At 37.2% G+C, this 25,334-nt stretch overlaps 1 protein-coding gene across 6 annotated transcripts in view; it reads left to right on the top strand.

Annotated features, from left to right (window-relative positions):
• The window catches only part of N4BP2 (NEDD4 binding protein 2), a 90,139-nt gene that overhangs the window by 16,163 nt on the left and 48,642 nt on the right, over positions 1–25,334 (top strand). For 4 of the 6 annotated variants that reach the window (XM_044224404.1, XM_044224405.1, XM_044224403.1 and 1 more), the window contains exons 3-5: positions 18,850–19,189; positions 22,777–23,920; positions 24,501–24,625. In XM_044224404.1, the coding sequence (XP_044080339.1) occupies positions 18,964–19,189; positions 22,777–23,920; positions 24,501–24,625 (1,495 nt within the window). In that variant the 5' untranslated portion in view covers positions 18,850–18,963. Of the gene's footprint in view, positions 1–18,849; positions 19,190–21,072; positions 21,166–22,776; positions 23,921–24,500; positions 24,626–25,334 lie in introns of those variants that run through there. The other 2 variants (XM_044224407.1, XM_044224406.1) reach the window with 2 other exon arrangements.

The raw sequence follows: 25,334 nt of genomic DNA, 5'->3' as shown, positions 1-25,334 counted from the left end.
GTTACAGAAATTTGTTCTTTTCTGATATTGTTCTATAAAGTTAAGTTTTCTAAAATTAATAGCCTTTGTATAAATATAACAGATTTATTTGTAAGTGACATGGGGAATTTCTTTAGTGTTTTAGTATTGTGTTGATGATGTAGCTTTCAATAGGAAGGTTTTTTTGTATTTAATGGTATATTCACTTTAATGGCAGTACTGACTATGGCCATACCAGTGTTAGAGTTTGTGTTCACTCTACTACCTTTATAAATTTCATGTTAGCCCAGACTTTTTTTTTTTTTCCAATTTATTTATTTTCAGAAAAACAGTATTCATTATTTTTTCACCACACCCAGTGCTCCATGCAAGCCGTGCCCTCTATAATACCCACCACCTGGTACCCCAACCTCCCACCCCCCCGCCACTTCAAACCCCTCAGACTGTTTTTCAGAGTCCATAGTCTCTCATGGTTCACCTCCCCTTCCAATTTACCCAAATTCCCTACTCCTCTCTAACGCCCCTTGTCCTCCATGCTATTTGTTATGCTCCACAAATAAGTGAAACCATATGATAATTGACTCTCTCTGCTTGACTTATTTCACTCAGCATAATCTCTTCCAGTCCCGTCCATGTTGCTACAAAAGTTGGGTATTCATCCTTTCTGATGGAGACATAATACTCCATAGTGTATATGGACCACATCTTCCTTATCCATTCATCCGTTGAAGGGCATCTTGGTTCTTTCCATAGTTTGGCGACTGTGGCCATTGCTGCTATAAACATTGGGGTACAGATGGCCCTTCTTTTCACGACATCTGTATCTTTGGGGTAAATACCTAGGAGTGCAATTGCAGGGTCATAGGGAAGCTCTATTTTTAATTTCTTGAGGAATCTCCACACTGTTCTCCAAAGAGGCTGCACCAACTTGCATTCCCACCAACAGTGTAAGAGGGTTCCCCTTTCTCTACATCCTCTCCAACACCTGTTGTTTCCTGTTTTGTTAATTTTGGCCATTCTAACTGGTGTAAGGTGATATCTCAATGTGGTTTTAATTTGAATCTCCCTGAGGGCTAATGATGATGAGCATTTTTTCATGTGTCTGATAGCCATTTGTATGTCTTGATTGGAGAAGTGTCTGTTCATATCTTCTGCCCATTTTTTGATGTGTTTGTCTGTTTCGTGTGGGTTGAGTTTGAGGAGTTCATTATAGATCCTGGATATCAACCTTTTGTCTGTACTGTCATTTGCAAATATCTTCTCCCATTCCATGGGTTGCCTCTTTGTTTTTTTGACTGTTTCCTTTGCTGTGCAGAAGCTTTTGATTTTGATGAAGTCCCAGAAGTTATTTTCGCTTTTGTTTCCTTTGCCTTTGGAGACGTATCTTGAAAGAAGTTGCTGTGGCTGATATCAAAGAGATTACTGCCTATGTTCTCCTCTAAGATTCTGATGGATTCTTGTCTCACGTTGAAGTCTTTTATCCATTTTGAGTTGATCTTTGTGTACGGTGTAAGAGAATGGTCGAGTTTCATTCTTCTACATATAGCTGTCCAGTTTTCCCAGCACCATTTATTGAAGAGACTGTCTTTTTTCCACTGTATGTTTTTTCCTGTTTTGTCAAAGATTAATTGACCATAGAGTTGAGGGTCCATATCAGGGCTCTCTACTCTGTTCCACTGGTCTATGTGTCTGTTTTTATGCCAGTACCATGCTGTCTTGGTGATCACAGCTTTGTAATAAAGCTTGAAATCAGGTAAGGTGATGCCGCCAGCTTTATTTTTGTTTTTCAACATTTCCTTAGAGATTCGGGGTCTCTTCTGATTCCATACAAATTTTAGGATTATTTGCTCCAGCTCTTTGAAGAATGCCAGTGGAATTTTGATCGGAATGGCATTAAAAGTATAGATTGCTCTAGGCAGTATAGACATTTTAACAATGTTTATTCTTCCGATCCAAGAGCATGGAATGGTCTTCCATCTTTTTGTGTCTTCTTCAATTTCTTTCATGAGTGTTCTATAGTTCCTCAAGTACAGATCCTTTACCTCTTTAGTTAGGTTTATTCCAAGGTATCTTATGGTTCTTGGTGCTATAGTAAATGGAATCGATTCTCTAATTTCCCTTTCTGTATTTTCATTGTTAGTGTATAAGAAAGCCACTGATTTCTGCACATTGACTTTGTATCCTGCCACGTTGCTGAATTGCTGTATGAGTTCTAGTAGTTTGGGGGTGGAGTCTTTTGGGTTTTCCATATAAAGAATCATGTCATCTGCGAAGAGAGAGAGTTTGACTTCTTCATTACCAATTTGGATACCTTTTATTTCTCTCTGTTGTCTGATTGCTGTTGCTAGGACTTCTAATACTATGTTGAACAAGAGTGGTGAAAGTGGGCATCCTTGTCTTGTTCCTGATCTTAATGGGAAGGCTGCAAGCTTTTTCCCATTGAGGATGATATTTGCTGTGGGTCTTTCATAGATAGATTTGATGAGGTTCAGGAATGTTCCCTCTATCCCTATACTTTGAAGCGTTTTAATCAGGAACGGATGTTGGATTTTGTCAAATGCTTTTTCTGCATCAATTGAGAGGACCATGTGGTTCTTCTCTCTTCTCATATTAATTTGTTGTATCACATTGATTGATTTGCGAATGTTGAACCATCCTTGTAGCCCAGGGATGAATCCCACCTGATCATGGTGGATAATCTTTTTAATGTGCTGTTGGATCCTGTTGGCTAGGATCTTGTTGAGAATCTTAGCATCCATATTCATCAGTGATATTGGTCTGAAATTCTCCTTTTTGGTAGGGTCCTTGCCTGGTTTGGGGATCAGGGTTGCTGGCTTCATAGAAAGAGTCTGGAAGTTTTCCTTCTGCTTCAATTTTTTGAAACAGCTTCAGGAGAATAGGTGTTATTTCTTCTTTGAAGGTTTGGTAGAATTCCCCAGGGAATCCGTCAGGTCCTGGGCTCTTGTTTTTTGGGAGGTTTTTGATCACTGATTCAATCTCGTTATTAGATATCGGTCTATTCAGGTTGTCGATTTCTTCCTGGTTCAATTTTGGTAGTTTATATTTTTTCAGGAATGCATCCATTTCATCTATGTTGCTAAGCTTATTGGCATATAACTGTTCGTAATAACTTCTGATGATTGTTTCTACTTCCTTGGCGTTAGTTGTGATCTCTCCCTTTTCATTCATAATTTTATGAATTTGGGATTTCTCTCTTTTCTTTCGGATTAGTGTAGCCAGTGGCTTATCGATCTTATTGATTCTTTCAAAAAACCAGCTTCTAGTTTCATTGATACGTTCTACTGTATCTCTGGTTTCTCCCTCATTGATCTCAGCTCTAATCTTGATGATTTCTCTTCTTATGTGTGGAATTGGTTTGATTTGTTGTTGATCCTCCAGTTCTTTAAGGTGTAGAGACAGCTGGTGTGTTCTGGATTTTTCAATTTTTTTGAGCAAGGCTTGGATGGCTATATATTTTCCCCTTAGGACCGCCTTTGCTGTATCCCATAGGTTTTGGACCGAAGTGTCTTCATTCTCATTGGTTTCCATGAATTGTTTCAGTTCTTCTTTGATCTCCTGGTTGATCCAAGCATTCTTAAGCAAGGTGGTCTTTAGCTTCCAGGTGTTTGAGTTCCTTCGGAACTTTTCCTTGTGATTGAGCTCCAGTTTCACAGCATTGTGATCTGAGAATATGCAGGGAATAATCTCAGTCTTTTGGTATCGGTTGAGTCCTGATTTGTGACCCAGTATGTGGTCTATTCTGGAGAAGGTTCCGTGTGCACTTGAGAAGAATGAGTATTCTGCTGTTTTAGGGTGGAATGTTCTATATATATCTATGAGGTCCATCTGGTCCAATGTGTCATTCAATGCTCTTGTTTCTTTATTGATTTTCTGCTTCGATGATCTGTCTAATTCTGAAAGAGGCGTGTTAAGATCTCCTATGATTAGTGTATTCGTATCAATATGACTCTTTATCTTGATTAACAGTTTTCTTAAGTAATTGGCTGCTCCCATACTGGGAGCATAGATATTTACAATTGTTAGATCATCTTGGTGGATAGTCCCTTTAAGGATTATGTAGTGTCCTTCTGTATCTCTGACTACAGTCTTTAGTTTGAAGTCTAATTTATCTGATATGAGAATCGCTACCCCAGCCTTCTTTTGAGTCCCATTGGCATGAAAGATGCTTCTCCACCCCTTCACTTTCAGTCTGCGTGTATCTTTAGGTTCAAAATGGGTCTCTTGTAGACAGCATATGGATGGGTCCTGTCGTTTTATCCAATCTGCAACCCTGTGCCGTTTTATGGGTGCATTTAGGCCATTCACATTGAGAGTGATTATTGATAGATGCGTTTTTATTGACATCGAGTTACCTTTGAAGTCTTTCTTTCTGTAGACTGTCTCTATATTTCTGTTCAATGCTATTCTTGGGATTTTTCCTCTTTTATAGAACCCCCCTTAATATTTCCTGCAGTGTCGGCTTGGTGGTTGCATAGTCTTTTAAGCCTTGCCGGTCTTGGAAACTCTTTATCTCTCCATCCATTTTGAATGTCAGTCTTGCTGGATAAAGTATTCTTGGCTGCATGTTCTTCTCATTTAGTGCCCTGAATATATCTTGCCAGCCTCTTCTGGCTTGCCAGGTCTCTGTGGACAGGTCTGACGTTATTCTGATGGGCTTCCCTCTGTAAGTAAGGAGCCTCTTTGCCCTGGCGGCTTTCAAGAGATTATACTTACAATTATAATTTCTCAATTTGACTATCAGGTGTCGTGATGTTTTTTTGGAGTGTATAATCTTGGGTGGAGACCGTTCAGCCTCTAGTACATGAACGCTGGTTTCATTCGCGAGATTCGGAAAGTTTTCATGAAGGACTTGTTCCACGACATCTTCTAGACTTCTTTCTTTCTCCTCCCCTTCAGGAATTCCAATAATTCTGACGTTGGAACGCTTCATGGCATCATTTATTTCCCTGATTCTGCTTTCGTGGGATCTAAGCTGTTTGTTCCAGGCTTCCTCCTGATCCTTTCTCTCTATCTGTTTGTCTTCCAGATCACTAATTCTATCTTCTGTCTCAGTTACCCTAGCTTTGAGAGAGTTTAGATTAGATTGGAACTCATTGAGAGCATTGTGGACCTCCTCCCTGGTAGCTTTAAGCTCCGCCCTAACATTGTGAACATCCTGTCTGGTCGCTTTCAGTTCGGCCCTAATCAATTCTGTTTGGTCATCCATGGCTTTCTCCAACCTAGCTATTGCCTGGATAATTGTTAGCCTGAATTCTCTTTCCGACATATTGTCTATGTTGATAGCTGTTAGCTCTGTTGCAGAGGGTCCATCCTCTGTATTTTTCTTCTGTTGGGCATTCCTCCTCCTAGTCATTTTGGTGGGAGAAGACTGAACAGATGTAGCTGGATGTATCAACTCTGGTGCAGTCAAGGTGCACCCTGGAACACTTCCTGATCTCCGTTTCAGAGAGAAGCCTCAGTCTGGGTGCAGAAGCTGAATAAATTCCCCCTTGGCCGCTGGCAGAGCAGGTTCCAAGTTGCAGACCCTGGGGGCGCAGGATCTTTTGCCCGTCCCCAAAGCCAAGGCAGTGGCGGCTGTCTGGGAGCTCCTGATCGCCAGAGAGGTTCCAAGCAGCGATCGCACACTGAGATTTTGCCGCCGGCCCAGGCTGGGAGTGCCCGGCTTGCGCGCACCTCTTTTCAGAGGCGGCTGTGGGTCAGGCGCGCGTCTGGGACACTGAGAACGGGGCGCTGGTCCGTAAGCCGCAGGCTGGGCTTTTGCGCGCCTCTTTCCTGGGAAGAGTTTCGCGCGCACGGGGCTTAGACTTTGAAACAATGGCGCAGGTCAAGAAGCGCCCCCGGGCCTTAGAAACCCAGGAGAGCTGGAGGGACGTGCGCGCGCATCTCAAGCTTTGTGGTAGGGCTAGTGCGCGTTCTGCAGACCGGCGCAGCTCCCATCCCCTCACAGGAGCCGGAACCCACGCGCTCTGGGGCGCGCTGGCGGCTTAGGGACCAGGAGCCGGTTTCTCCGCCGCACTCTCTCTGCCTCCGCGCCAGGGAGGTCGTCTGGGACCGGGGACTTAAGCCCCTGTCCCTAGCCGCCCCGATTCCCACAATTTGTCCCCGCGATCCTTTGCTCTTTTGGAGTGCTTTCAACCAGTCTCCAAGTTAATGCTGGTCCCCAGACGCAGGGCACTCTTGCTCGTATTGGGGTATTACTTTCCCACGGGTCGCCTCTGGTGGCTCCCTCCCCCTTTTGTTTATCTTCCGATATCAGTCCGCCGTTCCCATTCCGCTTTACCTGCTCACTGGCGTCTTCTGCCCCTGTAGAGATCCAGACGTGTATAATTCTGATCTCAGGCTGATTTCATGGGTGATCGGAGTTCTTTGGTAGGTAATCAGCTCACTTTGGGGTACCAGCTGAAAAGACGCCTCTTCCTAGTACCCCGCCATCTTGTCCCCCCCTCCCAGACTTTTTTTTTAATGTTTAAAAGAACATGTATCTTTATCTTTTAAAACAAAACAAAACAAAAAACCAAAAAAAACTTGAGTTGTTAAGGCCTCCTGCTGGAATATTCTGATGATAATCAGTGAGCAAATACATATTGGTTAGGTTCTCTATCAGGTTAAAATTGAATTATAGAGATAGAAGAGCTTAGAAAATGTGTATATGAAATTTAAATTTTCATGGTCTCATTATTAATAAAAATTTATATTACTTGTTTTTAGGTTTTTCATTTGATCCAGTTTCACATTTCTCCATAATATATCAAACCTTAACTTACCCATCCTTATTTCCCATATCCTTTTAGAATACACTCTTTAGGTCAGGTATATATGTGAAGAAGCTACATAACCTTGTTTAAACTAGTGTATTAATAAGGCTCTCTTTATGGAAGAAGAAAGATGCATTGGATCAGTTGATAAAAGAGTTGAAGATCACTCAGGGGGATAAATGGGATTGAAATAATCTGGGTACATAAAGTAAAACTGGTACTTGGTGGTAGTGTATGTTTTCATAGAGGTGCTTCACTATACTAAATATTAGTTGGACACTTAAGCTGCCTACATGTTTAGATATTTTTCTGTATAAATGGACATGATGGAAAAAGAGGTAGAAGGGATGTATGGCTTGCCAGGCGGAGGAAGTATAGAGGAAATCTTAAGATTCAGCTTTATTAATTGTGGTTGTTTTTTTCCCTCCTGTTTATTAAAGTATGTATATAGTATAGATTATTTGGAAAATGCAAAAGTAGTATTTAAAAAGAGTAGTATCTAAATATAAAGTAACTTATAATCCCATAAATAAGAGATTTCTTTTCTAGTCTAATATTATAATCTAAACTAGTTCCATTTGGGTGTCTGTATAAATTATATTTAGTTTTGTGTCTTGCTTTCTTTTCTAACATTGTCTTAAAAAAAACCCTCTCAAATATTATCCAAAATATAGTCTTTAATGACTGTATAAAATTCCATTTTAGGAATCTTAAAGGGATATTGTGCTTGGTGGAATCTAATAAATCTGGGTTCAATCTCAGTTTTGTTCCTTGAGACCCTTAAGCTTGATACTTATCTTTTCTAGTTCTTATTTTTCTTATTTGCAAAATAGGCATAATATTACTTACTATTTTAAAAGTTAAGTAAAATCATGGCCATAACATTCTAGCTGATGTATGTTAAGTATTTAATAAATGATAATTGCTATCACCAGAAATTACTTTGTCATTTCTTTCTCATTACTTTATTGTTTTTTAGTTTTTCTTTGTAAAAAAATTACTGTATTTTGAATATTTATTTATAAATATCTATTTAAATATGTAAATCTGATTCTTTTCTATCATGAATTTCTGAAAGTGGAAGTGTTTGATCAAAGAATGTAAGTTGACCCTTGAACAACACGGGTTTAAACTGCCTGGATCCACTGGTATGCAGATTTCTTACAGTATAGTACTGCAAATATATTTTCTCCTCTTTATATTTTCCTTAATAACATTTTCTTTTCTCTAGCTTAATTTATTGTAACAAAACAATGCATATAATATATAATACATATAATACATTTACAAAATTTGTGTTAATTGACTTATGTTTATATTCTCAGTAAGGCTTCCAGTCAACAATAGGCTGTTAGTAGTTAAGTCAGAAGTTATCAGTGGATTTTTGATTACCTGGATGGTGTTCTTACCACCTCCCCCAACGTTGTTCAAAGATCAACTCTAATTTGAGATTTCTTGATACACAGTGCCAGTTGGCTTTCTATAAAGGTTCTACTAGTTTATTCTCATTACAGTGTATTAGAATTCCTATTTCACTATAGCCTTGCCAACAATGGCTATTATTATTTAAAGATTATTTTTTTTCCTAGTAAGCAACATAACAGTCATATCTGACTAACAGTAATATTCTTTCTCTTAAAAAAAAAAAAAAAGAAAGAGAGAGGATGGGCATGGAGCCTAATGTGGAGCTTGAACTCAGGACCCTGACATCAAGAACTGAGCTGAGATCAAGAGTTAGATGTTTAACTGAGTCACCCAGGCACCTCAGTAATATTCTTTTAACTTCACTTTTTAAAAAAAGGATTTATTTATTTATTTGTTGGAGAGACAGAGAGAGAGAGAGAGAGAGAGGAGAGAGAGCACAAGCAGGGGAAGTGGCAGGCAGAAGAAGCAAGTTCCCTGCTGAACAAGGAGGCCGATATGGGACTCCATCCCAGGACCCTGGTATCATGACCTGAGCCAAAAGCAGATGCTTTACCGATGACATCACCCATGCATTCCTCTTTTAACTTCATTTTATTAATGGGGTTAAACTTTTAAATTTTTATTGAGTATTACAGTTTCTTTCTAGAATTCTATACCTATTGCTTTCCTGTTCTTATTTCTTTTTCCTTACCTTAATCCTTTATTTATCTAGCAGGAATTTATTGAGTGCTTACTATGTGCTAGACATTGTTTTGGTATTGGTATATAGTTTTGGTACTTATTATTTAGTTTAGTGATGGCAGTGCAGGAGTGAACAGAATTGCCAAAAGCCTTTGGCTTCAAAGAGTTTACTTCCTAGTGTCAGGGTATATACAAGCATTAACCAACATAAACATTGAAATTACAGAGTGGTAATTGATTTGGAGGGAAAAAATAATGAGAGAGAAATGGAGAGAACATTCGTGTGTACAGTTTTGCATAGTATGGTTAGGGGAAGCCTTGCTTCAAAGGTGCCATAAGTTAAATCTTGTAAGGAGTGAGTGAGGTAGGTATCTGGGGGAGTGCATTTCAGGCTATGAAGTAAGTATAAGGGCAGTAAAACAGGAGAATACTGGGTGAATTTAAGAAAGAGCAAGGGGGAGAGTACCAAGAAATGATTTGAAAGAGTTCTTAGGGAACCATACTGTTTAGTATCTTAATTAGGCCATTTTAAGAATTTGAGCTTTTACTCTATATGAAATGCAGAGGTCTTGGAGGCTTTAAATCAAAACTTTGACTTAGGATCTACAGATTCAACAGAGTCCCTGTCAATATTCCGAAAAGCTTTTTTTTTTTACAGAAATTGGTAAACGAATTCTAGATTTTGCATGTAAATCCAAAGGGCGCAGAATAGTCAGAAGTCTTGGAAAAGAAGAGCAAAGTTCAAAGACTCACTTTTCCTGATTTTATTTTACTTTTTTAAAGATTTTATTGTCAGAGAGAGAGAGAGATACAGAGAGACAGAGTACAAGCAGGGGATTTGGCAGGCAGAGGGAGAAGCAGGATTCCTGTTGAGCAAGGAGCCAGATGTGGGACTCTATGCCAGGACCCCGGGATCGTGACCTGAGCTGAAAGGCAGACGCTTAACTGACTGAGCCACCCAGGCATCCTTTTCCTGATTTTAAAACTTAACTACAAGTCAAGATGATGTGATACTGGCATAAGAGTAGATATATAGACCAGTGAAATAGAATTGAGAATTTGTAATAAACCCTTATAGTTAGGGTCAGTTGATTTTTGGCATGGGTGCCAAGACCATTCATTGGAGAAAGAATAGTCTTTTTGTTTTTTCAAAGATTTTATTTATTTGTTAGGGAGCGAGCGAGCGAGAGAGAGCCCACAAGCTGGGGGGAGCAGCAAAGGGAGAGGGAGAAGCAGACTCCCTGGTGAGCAGGGAGCCTGCCAGTGGCAGAGGTGGGGGGGGGGGCTTGATCCCAGGACCCTGGGTTGGACCTGAGCCAAAGGCAGATGCTTAATGGCTGAGCCATCCAGGGGCCCCAGTGTGTAGAGTTTTTATCATGAGTGGATGTTGATGTTTTTCAAATAGTTTTTGTGTGTATATTGAGTTCATTATATGATTTTTCTTCTTTTTTTGGTAATACTGGGTATTGCATTGATTAATTTTCCAAACATTAAAACAACTTTATAATCTAAAAATAAATTCAGGTTAGTTGTGATACATTTTTTAATAAATAACTAATATTTTTTGTGTTTTGTATAATATATCATTCATAATTTATGTCTTGCTACTGTAATATTTTGCTTTGGAATTTTGCATCTATTTTCATGATTGAAATAGGCCTGGAACTTTTTTCTTTTAATATCCTTGTAAGGTTTTGGTATCAAGGTTAGGTTGACCTCATAAAATGAGTTGGGAAGTGTTTTCTCTTTAACTGAGTCTCTAGAAGAGTTTGTGTAAGATTGATATTATAGGTTATTTATTGGGATTTACTTATGAAGCCATCTAGACCCTAGGGTTTTCTTTGTGGGAAGGTTTTAAGTTAAAGATCCATTTCTTTAATAGATATAGGACTATCAGATCTTGTTATTTCAGATATGGTATGATGTATGTTTTTTAAAAAATGTACATTCCATTTAAAGCTTAAAATTGGCATAAAATTATTTATGATCTCTCTCCCTGTTTTAACACATGTCTCTGGACTTGATGGGCCCAGCACGCTTCCACTGTGCAACTCTGCTGTCTCTGGACTTAATAATGATGTCCCCTTTTTCATTTCTGATATTGGTAATTTGTACCTCCTCTCTCTTTTGGTCACTCTTGCCAGAGATTTGTTATTTTTAATAGTTTTTTTTTTTTTAAGACTAGTTTAGATTTCAGAGAACTGTCTTTTGATGTTGTTGATCCCATTTACTATGTATTTGTTTTCTATTTTGTATTTGCTGTTTGTTATTTCCTTTCTAGTTTTTTTGGGTTTGATTTGCTTTGCTGCCGCCCCCCTCCAAATTGCCTATTGAATGTTTGGACAGTTGATTTTTCAGCCTTTCTTTTTTTCTAATATATGCATTTATATGCATCTTTTTTTTAAAATAAAGATTTTAATTATTTATTTGAGAGAGAATATGAATGGGGGGACGGGAAAGAGAGAGGGAGAGTCAGAGTCCCTGCTGAGCAGGGAGCCTGATGCTGGGTGGGACTAGATCCCAGGACCCTGAGATCATGACCTGAGCCGAAGGCAGATGAACTAACTGAGCCACCCAGGCACCCGCATTTGTATGCGTCTTTTTCTGTGCATGACTTTAGTTGAATCTCACAAATTTGGATATATTTATTTGGTTAAAATATTTTCCAATATTTATTTTATTTTTTAAATTTTCATTTATTTATTTTAAAAAAGATTTTACTTATTTATTTAGAGAGGGCTTGTGGGGGGTGAGGAAGGCAGAGTGACAGAGAGGGACAAGCAGACTCTGAGCTGAGTGCGGAACCAGACCCGGGGTTCGATCTCACATCCCTGAAATCATGACCTGAGCCAAAATCAAGAGTTAGATGCTTAACCCACTGAGCCACCCAGATGCCCTTTAACTATTATCTTAAATTGATGTTAGCATTTCACTAATATAGTGGAATTCTTCTTTGACTTAAGTATGGGAGTATATTTTCAAACAACTGTGTCTTCTAGTTCTGTTTTAGTTAATAATTTTAATATAATCCCATATGTACTAGAAAATAAAGTATATTCTGTGGTTATTTGATTCAATGTTATATAGATAGTAAGCCAAGTTATTTATTGATCTTCTCTGTCCTTATTGTTCCTCCCTTCTTTTTTTTCTATTTTGTTGGGGGGGCCTCTTTTTCTAATAGTTATAGAGGGAGCATTTTTACAAGTTGAATACAAACTTAGAATTGCAGAATTGTTACATCTTCCTGGTGAATTTTATCATTGGCTTTTATCATTGACATGTACATCAATGGTGATTTAGATAAGAGCAATTTTAATTTTTTTTTGAAAATGATTTAATATTTGATATAAAAAGAACAACATAAATCACAGGGAAAATCAGAACCTTTCTGGGCTTCTTTTTCACTTATTTTAGTTTAGATTGGCTTGTACTTTGAAATGAATATGGGAGAAAGTACCAAAACCTTTGGTTGCTTAAGATCTCTAAAACTTTTTTTTCCTTCTAAAAAAATTTTATTTTTTTATTCAAGTATAATTAACATACGGTGTTATATTAGTTTCAGGTATACAGTATAATGAGTCAATAATTCTATGTATTTCTCAGTGCTCATCAATATAAGCATACTCTTAATCCCCTTTATTTCACCCATCTGCCAACTTACCTCTTCTCTGGCAACCACCATTTTGTTCTCTGTATTTAAGAGTCTGGCTTTCCCCCCACCTTGGTTCATTTGTTTTGTTTCTTAAATTACACATATGAGTAAAATCATATGATATTAGTCTTTCCCTGACTGGCTGTTTCACTTAGCATTATATCTTCTAGGTCCATCCCATGTTGTTGCAAGTGGCAAGATTTCATGGCTTTTTTATGGCTGAGTAATATTCCACTGTGTTTGTGTGTATGTACACATCCCACATCTTTAATCATCTGTTGATGGATTCTTGGGCATAGAGGCCTGAATTCATGACCCTGAGATCAAGACCTGAGCGGAGATCAAGAGTTGGACACTTAATGGACTAAGCCATCCAGGCACCCTTATGTCTTGGCTATTGTAAATTGTGCTTCAATAAACATAGGGGTTCATGTATCTTTTTGAATCAGTGTTTTCATTTTGGGTAAATACCCAGTAGTGGAATTACTGGATAATATGGTAATTCTATTTTTAATATTTTGAGGAAACTCCAAATAACTCAATACCTAAAAACCGAATAATCTGATTAAAATGGGCAAAGGACCAGAATAGACATTTTTCTAAAGAAAACATACAGATAGGCAACAGACAAGTGAAAAGATGCTCAACATCACTAATGATTGGGGAAATGCAAATTAAAACCACAATGAGATACCACTTTACACCTGTCAGAAGTACTGAAGTCAAAAAAATATTAAGTGTTGATGAGGATTTGGAGAAAAAGGAACTTTTGTGCACTGTTGGTAGATAAGAGCAGTTTTAGGGTAGTTGTAGAAATGGTGGAGGCAAAAATCTATGAAAGAATGGAAGGAGAAAAATTGAAAACAGTTGCTATATGTTGTACGTATTTTCCCCTAATTTTGTTTCTGATACATAGGTCTTTTACATTTAAATGTGGCTAGATCTGTTAGTATTTTTTTTTCCTTATGATTTCCTCTTTGTACTTTTTTGCTTATATAGTTTATTTTCCCAAGATAGGATATTCACTTGTTCCATGGATCTTATATTGCTGAACATTGCTGTCCACTAGAACTTTCTGCACTGATGGGAAAAGCTTACTATTTCTGCTCTCCAATATGGTAATCATTAACCACATGTAGTAACTGAGCATTTTAAATATGAGTAGTATGACTGATGAAATGAATTTTTAATTTAACATGCTTTTTTTCAGAATTAAACTTTTTATTTTGGGATTATACATTCACATCTGGCTCTAATAAATGTACAGAGAAATCTCCTGTGCTCTTTACCCAGTTCCCCCGGTGGAACATTTTTGCACGACTGTCCTATGGTATCACAACCAAGATATTGTCATTGATATAGAACATTTCCATCACTACAAGAATTCCCCAACTTACCCTTAAATGGCTACACCCACTTGCCCTCCTCTCCCATCGCTTCCTTAACTCATGGCAGTCATTAATCTGTTCTCTATCTCTTTTTTTTTTTTTTTAAAGATTTTATTTATTTATTTGACAGACAGAGATCACAAGTAGGCAGAGAGGCAGGCAGAGAGAGAAAGGAAGAGAAGCAGGCTACCCGCTGAGCAGAGAGCCCGATGCGGGGCTGGATCCCAGGACCCTGAGATCATGACCTGAGCCGAAGGCAGAGGCTTAACCCACTGAGCCACCCAGGCGCCCCTCTTCTCTATCTCTTTAATTTAAAATGTTATATCAATGGGATTATTCAATATATAGCCTTTGGGGATTGGATTTTTTCCGTTCAGCATAACTCTGGAATTTCATCCAGGTTATTTTTGTGTATCATTACTTTATTCCTTTTTATTGCTAACTAGTAATTTGTGGAATGGAATGGAAGTATCATAATTTGTTTAACAGTTCACCCATTGAAGGACATCCGAATGGTTTTCTAGTTTTTGGTTATAATGAATAAAGCTGCTATAAACTTGGTGTACAGGTTTTTGGGTGAACTTAATATTTAATTTCTCTTAGATAAATGCCTAGAAATGCAATTGCTGAATTGTTGTATGATGTTGTGTGTTTAGCTTTTAAAGAAACCTCCAAACTCTTTTCCAAAGTGACTGTACCATTACCTTCCTGGCAGAGTGTATGAGCCATCCATTTTCTCTCTAACCTTGCCAGGATTTTGTGTTGTCATTAGTTTTTAGGTTAGCCCATTTGATAGCTGTGTAAGTAATATCTCATTGTATGTAGCTTTAATTTTGCATTTACTTAATGCCTAATGATGTTGAACATCTTTTATGTGCCTATTTGCCATTCATATATCCTTTTGCTATTACGCTTTTTGCTCATTTTCTAATTAAATTCTTTGGTTTTACTCTGGAGTTTTGGTAAGTTCTTTATGTATTTTAGAGATCAGTCTTTTGTTGGATATATGGTATGCAGGTATTTCCTCCAATCTGTAACTTATGTTTTCATTTTCTTAACAAGGTCTTTCAGAGAGTGAAAGTTTTTAATTTTGATGAAGTACAGTTTATCTGGTTTTCCTTTTATGGATTATGCTTTTGGTGTTTTGTTTAGCTCTGGGTCCCAGAGATCTTCTCCTTTTTTTTTGGTTTTTGTTTTTGTTTGTTTCTTTTCCTAAGATGTTTATAGTTTTATGGATTTGAGATTTTGGTCCATTTTGAGATAATTTTTCTATCAAATGTGAAAATGAGGTCAACATTTATTTTTTTTAATCTGTGGATGCCCACTCGCTATAGTTCCCTTTGTTGAAAAGACTATCTTTTCTCCATTAAATTGCTTTTGCACCTGTCAAAAACATATTGGTATATTTCTGGGTTCTCTCTTCTGTTTCCAAGTGTATAATCTGTTTTCAGATCTATATGTCTGTCCCTCTACTGGATACCATACAGTCTTGGTTAATGTAGTTATACAATAAATCTTGAAATTGAGTTGACTGATTCCTCTCTTTCAAAATTGTTGTAGCATTTAGTTTGAGAGTAATCTTGTCCGTATCCACAAAAAAAAATCTGAGAATAATCTTGTCCATATTCACAAAAACTCTTTCTGGGGTTTTGAAAGGAATTCTATCATTTTAGGGAAAATTAACATCTTTACTATGTTCAGTTTTCTAGTCCGTGAACATCCTGTGTCTTCCCATTTATTTAGATCTTTGATGTCTTCTATCAGTGTTCTATAGTTTTCAGCATACAAGGTTCTGTAGTGACATCCTTTTTTTCATTCCTGATATTGGTACTATGTGTCTTTCCTCCTTTTTTCTTTGTTAGTCATGTTAGAGGTTTGTCATTTTTATTTTTAAAGAACTATCAGTTTGTTTCATTGATTTTTCTTTTTTGCTCTTACGTTTTCCGTTTTATTCATTTCTGCTCTTATTTTTATTTATTCCCTTTTGCTAGCTGTGGATTTGTTTTGCTCTTCTTTTTCTAGGTGATTGCAGTGGGAGCTTCAATTATTGATTTGAGACTTTTCCTCTTTTATGATTTGTATGCATTTGGTTATAAATTTCCAGCATTGCTGCTTTAGCTGTGTCCTACAAATTTTGATATGGTTTATTTTCATTCATTTCAGTGTATTTTAAAATTTTTCTTCAGACTTTCTCTCTGACTCATGGGTTATTAGGTATATTGCTTAAGGTCCGGTATCTCTGTTAATTGATTACTGCTTTGATTCCATTGTGGTCAGAGAATACACTTTGTATGATTTCAGTCCTTTTAATTTTCTGGATTTGTTTTAAGGCCTTGGATATGGTCTTTCTTGGTACATATTTGGTGGGCACTTGGAAATAATGTATTCTGCTATTGTTGGGTGGCGTGTTCTATAAAAGTTGATTATTCTTTTTTTTTTTTTTTTAAAAGATTTATTTTATTTATTTATTTGACAGACAGAGATCAGAAGTTGGCGAGAGGCAGGCAGAGAGAGAGAGGAGGAAGCAGGCTTCCCACAGAGCAGAGAGCCCGATGCGGGGCTCGATCCCAGGACTCTGGGATCATGACCTGAGCCGAAGGCAGCGGCTTAATCCACTGAGCCACCCAGACGCCCCTAAAAGTTGATTATTCTTAATTGATGATGTTACTGTGTTCTGTATCCTTGCTCATCTTCTGTCTAGTTATTCTATCAATTGTTGAGAGAAGAGTTTGAAATTTCTCTAATTGTGGATCTGTACGTTTCATTTCAGTTCTGTCAGCTTCTGCTTCACTTATTTAGTGGCTCTTTTGTTTGGTGCATACACATTTAGGGTTGCTATGTCTTCTTGGTGCACTGATCCTTTATGATCATATAATGTCCTCCTCTGTCTCTGATAATTTTTTCCCCTCTGCATTCTACTTTATGTGCTATTAATATAGAAAAGTGCAATTTAACTTTAAATAGGCACATGTGGCTAGTGGCTGCTATATTGACAGTGCAGTTCTGGAAGATGGAGAGAGCTATGACACAATAAATTTAATTAAAAGGTAAATTTTATAGTATGGGTGTTAAGGACCAATGGTTGGTTCAGAGAAAGGGAGATTGGGGCAGAGGGATTGGGGGGACATGATGTTAAATTGGGTAATCAAGGAAGAAATCATTGACTGTGACACTTGAATAAAGATTTGAAGGAGTTGCAAATTTTTGGGGAGGAGTTTATCAGAGGCCAGCAGGGAGATGGGTTACTGTAAGAACTTTAGCTTTTACTGAGTGATGTGGAGAACCGCTTGAGGATTTAGAGCAGATCTTGATTCATTCTGACTTGTAGGTTGTTGTATATATGTATGTTGTATTTGGTACAAAGATCATTCTGCCTAGTGTGTTGAAAATAGACTGTAGGAGACAAGGATTGGAAGCAGAGCATTTAGGATCCTGGAATATGAGTGAATGAGGACAGTAGCTAGACCAAATGGTTAGAGCAGATTTTGGGGAAAATATCAGACATTTAGTTTTAGATGTTAAATTTGAAACATTTATTAGATACATCCAAGTAGAGAAAGCAAGTAGACTATCTGGGGTTCTCTAGATCAATGAGTCCCTGCCCTTGTGGAGCTTACTTATACTTTCTTTTTTTTTAAAGATTTTATTTATTCATTTGACAGAGAGAGATCACAAGTAGGCAGAGAGGCAGGCAGAGAGGGAGGAAAGCAGGCTCCCTGCTGAGCAGAGAGCCCGATATGGAGCTCGATCCCAGGACCCTGAGATCATGACCTGAGCCGAAGGCAGAGGCTTAACCCATTGAGCCACCCAGGCGCCCCAACTTACACTTTCTTAATTATGGGTAGTAAATACAATAAAAAATGAGTACAACATACTCATTCTTTGAAGATGATAAGTCTTATGAGAAAATTCAAATAAGGAAAGTTGGATAAGTGGTGTTGGGGGATTGACTTCTTGAGTGGGTAATGTTTAAGTAATGATAGGAAGGGGTTGAGGAAAGAAACGTCTATAGATACCTGAGATACTAGTAGTTTAGGTAGAGGGAGCCAAATGTAAAAGTTCCCCGCAGGGAACATGGCTGGTGTGTTGGAGAAGAACAAGGGGGCGAAGTGTGGTTGGAGCGACACTGAGCAAGGGAAAGAGGTTTAGGGATGACAGTACTGATGTAACACATGTCTGAGTTATGAGCTTTTACTTTTTATGGGTTTTAAGGGTGCGGGCTTTTACTCTGAGTGAAATGGGAAATCAGTAGATAGTTAAGCAGATCTGTATGATCTGACTTATAGTTTAACTGAGTCACTACTGATTGCTCTGCTACATATAAATAGGAGAAGGGACAAGAAGATTGGTTTGAGACTTTTATAGTAATCTGGGCAATAGGCTGTGGCGGCAGTGAGATTGTGAGGAAAGGTCATATTCTGGATACATTTTGAGGGTTGTATTGACAAAGTTGGCTTACTGGTTGGATGTGGGATGAAAGGAGTTAGGAATTTTCTAAGATCTGATTTCTGATCTGAGCAGTTGGAAGAATAGAGTTGTATTAATTGAGAATGGAAAGACTGAGAAGAGTGGATGTGAAGGAAGTGACCAAGAGCTCAGTTTTGGACATGTTAAGTTTATAATGCCTGTTAGACATCCAAATTTGGTGTTCAGTAGGCATTGTCATTGTGAATACTGTTTTATGTTTTTCAAAAATAAAATAATGACATTAAAATAGTGTATACACTGTTGGGAAAATTGATTACAGTTGTTAATATCTTGAGTTTTAACATGTTCAATCCTGGCAAAACTTGAGTATTTTAGAGAGAGAGAAGTTGTCTGACTGCTTTTTGGCTTTGCTACCAGAGTTGGTGGTACTTTCTTAGAGTTAAATAAAGATGTCATTCCAATTTTAGAAATGGAAATGTAACTATATAGTCTGAGTGTTTTTACTTGCTTTCTGTTTTAGGTCCTATTACTGCTGGATTGTGCAAGATATTTAACCATGTTTTCTTTGAGGTATGACTTAAATATCAAACATCTTAAATAAGAAAAGGGAAACATTTTAGTTTTGGAAGTCAGAATGCCAAGGAGAAGGAAAAATCTTGGGGGAAATCCTTTTCGGAAGACTGCAAACTCTAAGGAAGTTGTCGTATCCGGTGTTGCTAGTCATGAGGAGCCAACTACTATTCCTTCCATGTGTGAGACAAAAGTTGATCAGGAGGAACTCTTCACCAGTATCTCAGAGATGTTTTCTGATCTGGATCCCGATGTAGTATATTTGATGCTTTCTGAATGTGATTTCAAAGGTGAGAGAAAGTTTAGTTTGAACCCTTTGCATCATATAAGAAGATTCCATGTACTGTGCCATGACTAGTAGTAATATAGAAAAATGATTGCCTTATTTCTGTTTTGTTAATTTATTGAGCATCTGCTATGGGCAAGGTACTAAGTTGGTATTGTGAGTAATATGAAGAAGAAAGCATAGTTTTTTCTGCTTTTCAGAAATATACAGTTCTAGATGTAAGATGTATATATAGATGTCATATTTTATGTTTTATTTTTTTTTTAATCTTTCCCCTAGAACAGGTGGGTGCTATTAACATTTCGGACTGGATAATTCTTGTTGTGAGTGGCTTTCCTGTAAATCATAGGATGTTTAGCAGCATCCCTGGCCTATTCTCCATAGATTCCAGTAGCAACCTTCAGCAGCCTTTTGTGACAATTAAAAATGCCTCCATCTATTGTCATATGTCCCTTGGGGACCAGAATCATCCCCAACTGAGAACCACTGTCTTAGGATGTAAGCTCCATAAAGACAGATTTTTATAAACTGTTTTTATGCTGTATCCCCAGCCCCTAAAATAACAAATGATTCAGATAGGACCTCAGTAAATATTTATTGAATGAAAAGATAATTGTAATTGTGGGAATAAGAGCTGATTAGGAGTTGATGCTAATAGGGTAGTGTTTCGCAATATTGGCTTTGGAGTCAAGAAACCTGGGTTAGATTTCTAGTTCTGCCACTTAAGCTTTCTGGGTCTGTTTACTTAATGAGAAAAATAATAATATGTATCTCATATGACTTTTTTGGTGAGAATTGAGATTTTTTTTGTAAAGTCTTGATCTTTTTTTTTTTTTAAAGATTTTATTTATTTATTTGACAGACAGAGATCACAAGTAGGCAGAGAAGCAGGCAGAGAAGAGGAAGGGAAGCAGGCACCCTGCTGAGCAGAGAGCCCGATGTGGGGCTCGATCCCAGGACCCTGGGATCATGACCTGAGCCGAAGGCAGCGGCTTTAACCCACTGAGCCACCCAGGCGCCCCGTAAAGTCTTTATCTTTAGTATTATTAATAACTTGTAATAAATTGTTTGGAAGTATTTTGGCAGATGGACAAGCAATCAAAGTTGACTAAATGAGTAAATTAAATGTTAATGCTTAGTGTTCATATGATCAGTATAAGATAAAATTATTCAAGATTGGGGAAGTTTTGCTAATGCATGAGAAACTTCCATTTTTACTTATCACATGGACTGTGATGTGAGCATATTTTAACTATCCTGTTATGACATGTATGCAGAAAACCAGTTTTCAGCAGTCCATATGATGCTCGGAAATGATAGTGTGCAGAATTTTATGTGTGACTTCAATATTTATTTCCTGATGTTGCGGTACTTTAAAATTTGTTTCACATACACTAACATAGAAATGAGGAATTACAAGAAAAATACATTACCCTTACATCCTAACAAAAAACATTTATCTTTTCCAGGACCTTCTCTACACCTTGTTCATAAATACTGATATTTTGAGTATTTTGAATAATAGTATTGATGAAAATATGTATTTTGCTTTTTAAACTTAACCTAAGCATTTTTTCCAGTGCTGCTATGATCTTTATAACTATTTTTAATAGCTTTCTAATATTTTACTGAATTGTTGTGCTCTAATTTTTTTAGTTATATGTAAATTTTTCATGAATAATTAATAATTTTTTTGGTTGACCTTGTGGTTTTTCTATTATGTAGATTTTCTTCGTAGAACTACTTCTGTGTTTGCTTGCGTGCTTTCTTTCTTTCTTTTTTTCCCCCCCATGTTTAGGGCTTCTAACCTTTGTACTATTGCTATAATATCCTAACTGATCTCTGCCAGGCCTGCCCCTCCAATTCCTCTTTGTTTTTCTTCTTAAGGGAACATTATTTGGGTGCTTACTAGGTGCCAGTCCTTGTGCACAGCACATTTTCACGGATTATCTCATTTAATCCTCACAACAATCCTATGAGGTAGGTACTTTTATTATCCCCATATTGCAAATGAGAGAATCAAGGCTTAGGAAAGTTAGGTAACTTGTTCAGAGGGTCTTAGGCTGCAAGCGGAGATTCAGGTGTTGGTTTTCTGACTCTAGACCAGAGCTATTACCTCCTGTGCTCTGCTTCCTTATCATATATATTTTCCACAAAACAAAAGAGGACAACACAAAAATAAGCAAAACTCCAAATTTTAAATGCTTAACAATTCTAATTCTGTATTTGTATTACAATAGAAAGAGCTCAGCATTGGAGTCAGACATACCAGTCCTGACTCTGTCACTTAATACCTGACTCTGTCACTTAATAGTGACTTGGGCCAACTTAATATACTTTTTGAACTTCATTTTCTTCATCTATTTGCTAGAAATACTATACCTCATATTATTATTTGATGGTTCATTGAAGTGATAAATATAAACCATGAGAGACTGAGGACCCTGAGGAATTAACTGAGGGTTTTGGAAGGGAGGGGGATGAGAGGTTGGGTGAGCCTGGTGGTGGGTATTAAGGAGGGCACAGATTGCTTGGAGCACTGGGTGTGGTGCATAAACAATGAATTCTGGAACACTGAAAAGAAATTTAAAAAAAAAAAGCTCCTAGCTCAAATATGGTGACAGGTAGTTTTTGTAGAAAGTAAAATTGATATGTCCTACCATGACATGTAGCACTTTTTCCAATTATACTTGATCTTTTCCAGTTTTGTCTCCTTTTATCTTCCATACCTATTGTGTGCTCATACTCCAACCAACTTCTCTTAATACCTTAAACATGCTTTGTGTTTTCAAGACTGTCTTTACTTTTCCCTTTGTGTCTGACGAGTTTCTTTTTAATCTTCAAGTCCCAGTTCACTTATTACCTTATGTGAAATTTTTTTTTATTCTCCTATAAGGCTGCTATGGCATTTGTGTATTACTAAAAGTGTGTATTATTTAATCTATATTATATTATAATGTAATTGTTTTCTAACTTAGTTATCTTTACCTCCATTAGGCTGTAAAAATCCCTTAAGTATAGTAAAAACTATGTCTTATTTACTTTGAACAGAGTATGTCTGATATGCTGATGCCTGTTTTTTGTATTAAGTGAAATTCATAGCATAAACCATATAAACAGGTTTATAGGAGAGTACTTAAAAATGCTTAATATTTAAAAGGATAGGCAAGTAGCTAAGTACTTATCGAATGAATTAACTGGTTTTGGGTCTTTATAAATAACCATAATATATGCAATTATAGATATTTTTAGATACCACTTACAGATAATTTTTAGATACAACTTACAGATAATTTTTAGATATAATTCATAGATATTTATGTTTATTCACAGTTTTCAGAGATTATCTTCTTGATGGCAATTTATTGTCCTACTTTAATGCAATTTGTCTGATAGTAACAGCATTACATGACTTCATTCAAACCTTTCACTAATATAGACTGGTATATTTGTAAAATATTAATTAAAAAATGACTTGAATATTAATTTCTATATTCCATTCAGTGCAAAAGTATAAATTTACCCAGATTTTAATCAAATTATACTTCACTGTTTTCAATACACATGTATACTGCTCTTGTTGTTGTACAGTTGAAAATGCAATGGATTGTCTATTAGAATTATCTGCCACTGACGCCAAGGTAGAAGAATCATCTTCAAAAAGCTTTGTTGCTTCTGAGAACCAAGTAAGTGTTGTGGGACGTGAAATAATGGAAAAGTATCCTCCTGAAGAAGAGAGTGAAGAATCAAAAATGGATTCATTTTTGGACATGCAGCTAACTGAAGACTTGGATTCTTTGATACAGAATGCTTTTGAGAAATTGAACTCTTCTGATGACCAAGTATACTCATTTTTGCCTTTGCAAGATGTTAATAGTGTTAGTAACCCGAGTGCATTTATAAATTCCGATTCAAATAGTATGACTCCCATTCTTTCTGTACAAAATGTGGATTTGAACAGTGAAAATTTAGAGAATTCTGCCTCTGCATTAAGTTCAAACACCTTAATTTCACATTCTGTTTCTAATGAGTCCAAAAGTTTTATAAAGGATGACACATTGGCATTGGAAGATTCTCTTCTCAGTAGTTCTTTAAATGTAGCAAATGACACTGTGGTGGGTGGTAGCAATCTCAGTCAAAGACAGAAAGAGCTTTTAGAATCTGAGTGTGTCGAGACTCCGTTCTCTCCAGCCCCTGTAGATTTGGATGCCAACGAACCTCAGCCTCCTTTAAGCCTTCCCGTGCAAAATCTGGGGCTTGATTTACTAGGTACAAGTGAGGATCAGAAATCTACTTCTGTCCCTGATGCATTTGTACCTTCTGAAGAATTTGGTTTCAAGCCACAGAAACATACTGAACTGCCGTCAAAGGGGAAGGATGTGAATTACTGCCCTATACTTACCCCTCTCCCTCTACTGCTGCCTCCTCCTCCACCTCCACCAATGTGGAATCCAATGATTCCTGCTTTTGATCTCTTTCAAGGAAATCATGGCTTTGTAGCACCTGTTGTAACCACCACTACACACTGGAGACCGGTCAACTACACGTTTCCCCCTCCAATTATTTCTCACACTTCCCCAACAAAGGTATGGAGAAATCAAGAGGGAACAAGTGCTTATCAAGTGCAAGAAGCCCCAGTTTCTCAGATTGTAAGAAAGAAGACGTCATCTTATGTTGGACTAGTTCTTGTTCTTCTCAGAGGGCTTCCAGGATCAGGAAAATCCTTTTTGGCAAGGTATGAGGTTTAATTGAGTTTTTAAAACAGCGTAGTGCTTGAACGTGAACATTAACAGAGTATGAATATGTGAAATGCTATTGCTTAATAGAGATGTTTAGTAACCACTAAAATTTTTTCTTTTTACTCAATTTTTTTCTTTGTAGCTAATAGCAGTACTCTTTTCTCCAGAAGTTTTTATTGAAGTCTTCTATCTTAGACTTTCATTTTGGGAGATAGAATAGAAGAAAAATTCAAAGATAATTCCAAGACTGTGAGCTTCTGAAATCAGTAGAAATAGCTTTATGTGAAAGAGAACTAATTTGAATGGGAAAAAAGAGAAGTTCAACTTTGATTACAGAGTTACAAAGCCATAATTGATTTTCAATTCAAGGAATAAAATAGACTTATTTTAGGTCAATGTTCTAGGGAGTCAAACTTCTGCTAAGAGGATTTCCAATATGAGTTGTCTGGATATTATTGTATTCTCATTTTTAAGTACCAATACTTGAATTCTTTATTTGGATTATGACCTTGTAAAAATTAGGAGAGAGAATTTAGGAGAAAAATTAATGAAAATAATTCCATTTATCTTTCACAGGACTTTGCAAGAGGATAATCCAAGTGGAGTTATTCTGAGTACTGATGATTATTTTTACATAAATGGACAGTACCAGTTTGATGTAAAGTACTTAGGAGAAGCACATGAATGGAACCAGAATCGTGGTAAGAATAGACATTAGATTTTGAGTAATATTAAGAGCACTATGAAATATTTGTCTTTTGAGAGGGAGACAGTTTTTTTTTTTTAAAGATTTTATTTATTTGACAGAGAGAAATCACAAGTAGGCAGAGAGGCAGACAGAGAGAGAGGAGAAAGCAGGTTCCCTGCGGAGCAGAGAGCCCGACGCGGGGCTTGATCCCAGGACCCTGGGATCATGACCTGAGCCGAAGGCAGAGGCTTTAACCCACTGAGCCACCCAGGCGCCCCGAGAGGGAGACAGTTTTTAAGAAGGGTATAATTCCCTTTATTTATTTCTCCTTTTTAAGATTTTATTTACTTGATAGAGAGAACTCATGAGTGTGGGTTGAGAGGTAGAGGGAGAGGGAGAACCAGACACCTTGCTGAGCAGGGAGCCCCATGCTTGGCTTGATCCCAGGACCCCAGGATCATGACCAGCTGAAGGCAGTTGGTTAACTGACTGAACCACCCAGGTGCCCCCCAACTTTAATTACTGAAGTGAATTATTTACTTAATTATATATAATATATAAAATTGTAGCAATTGTTACATTACAGAGTAAGAGGTGAAAGAGGTTAGTCTTATGTTACAGAATTGTTAGGATTAAACAAGTTAAATTTTGTAAAATGCTTAGAACATCACATGGCGTGTTTAAGTTTTACTTAATCAGTAGTGATCTTGCCAGAAGTGTAT

The sequence above is a fragment of the Neovison vison genome, chromosome 11, assembly GCF_020171115.1.
Source record: "Neovison vison isolate M4711 chromosome 11, ASM_NN_V1, whole genome shotgun sequence".
NCBI lineage: Eukaryota > Metazoa > Chordata > Mammalia > Carnivora > Mustelidae > Neogale > Neogale vison.
The sequence above is the reverse complement of the archived record's forward strand: the minus strand, read 5'-3'. Positions and strand labels throughout refer to the sequence as shown.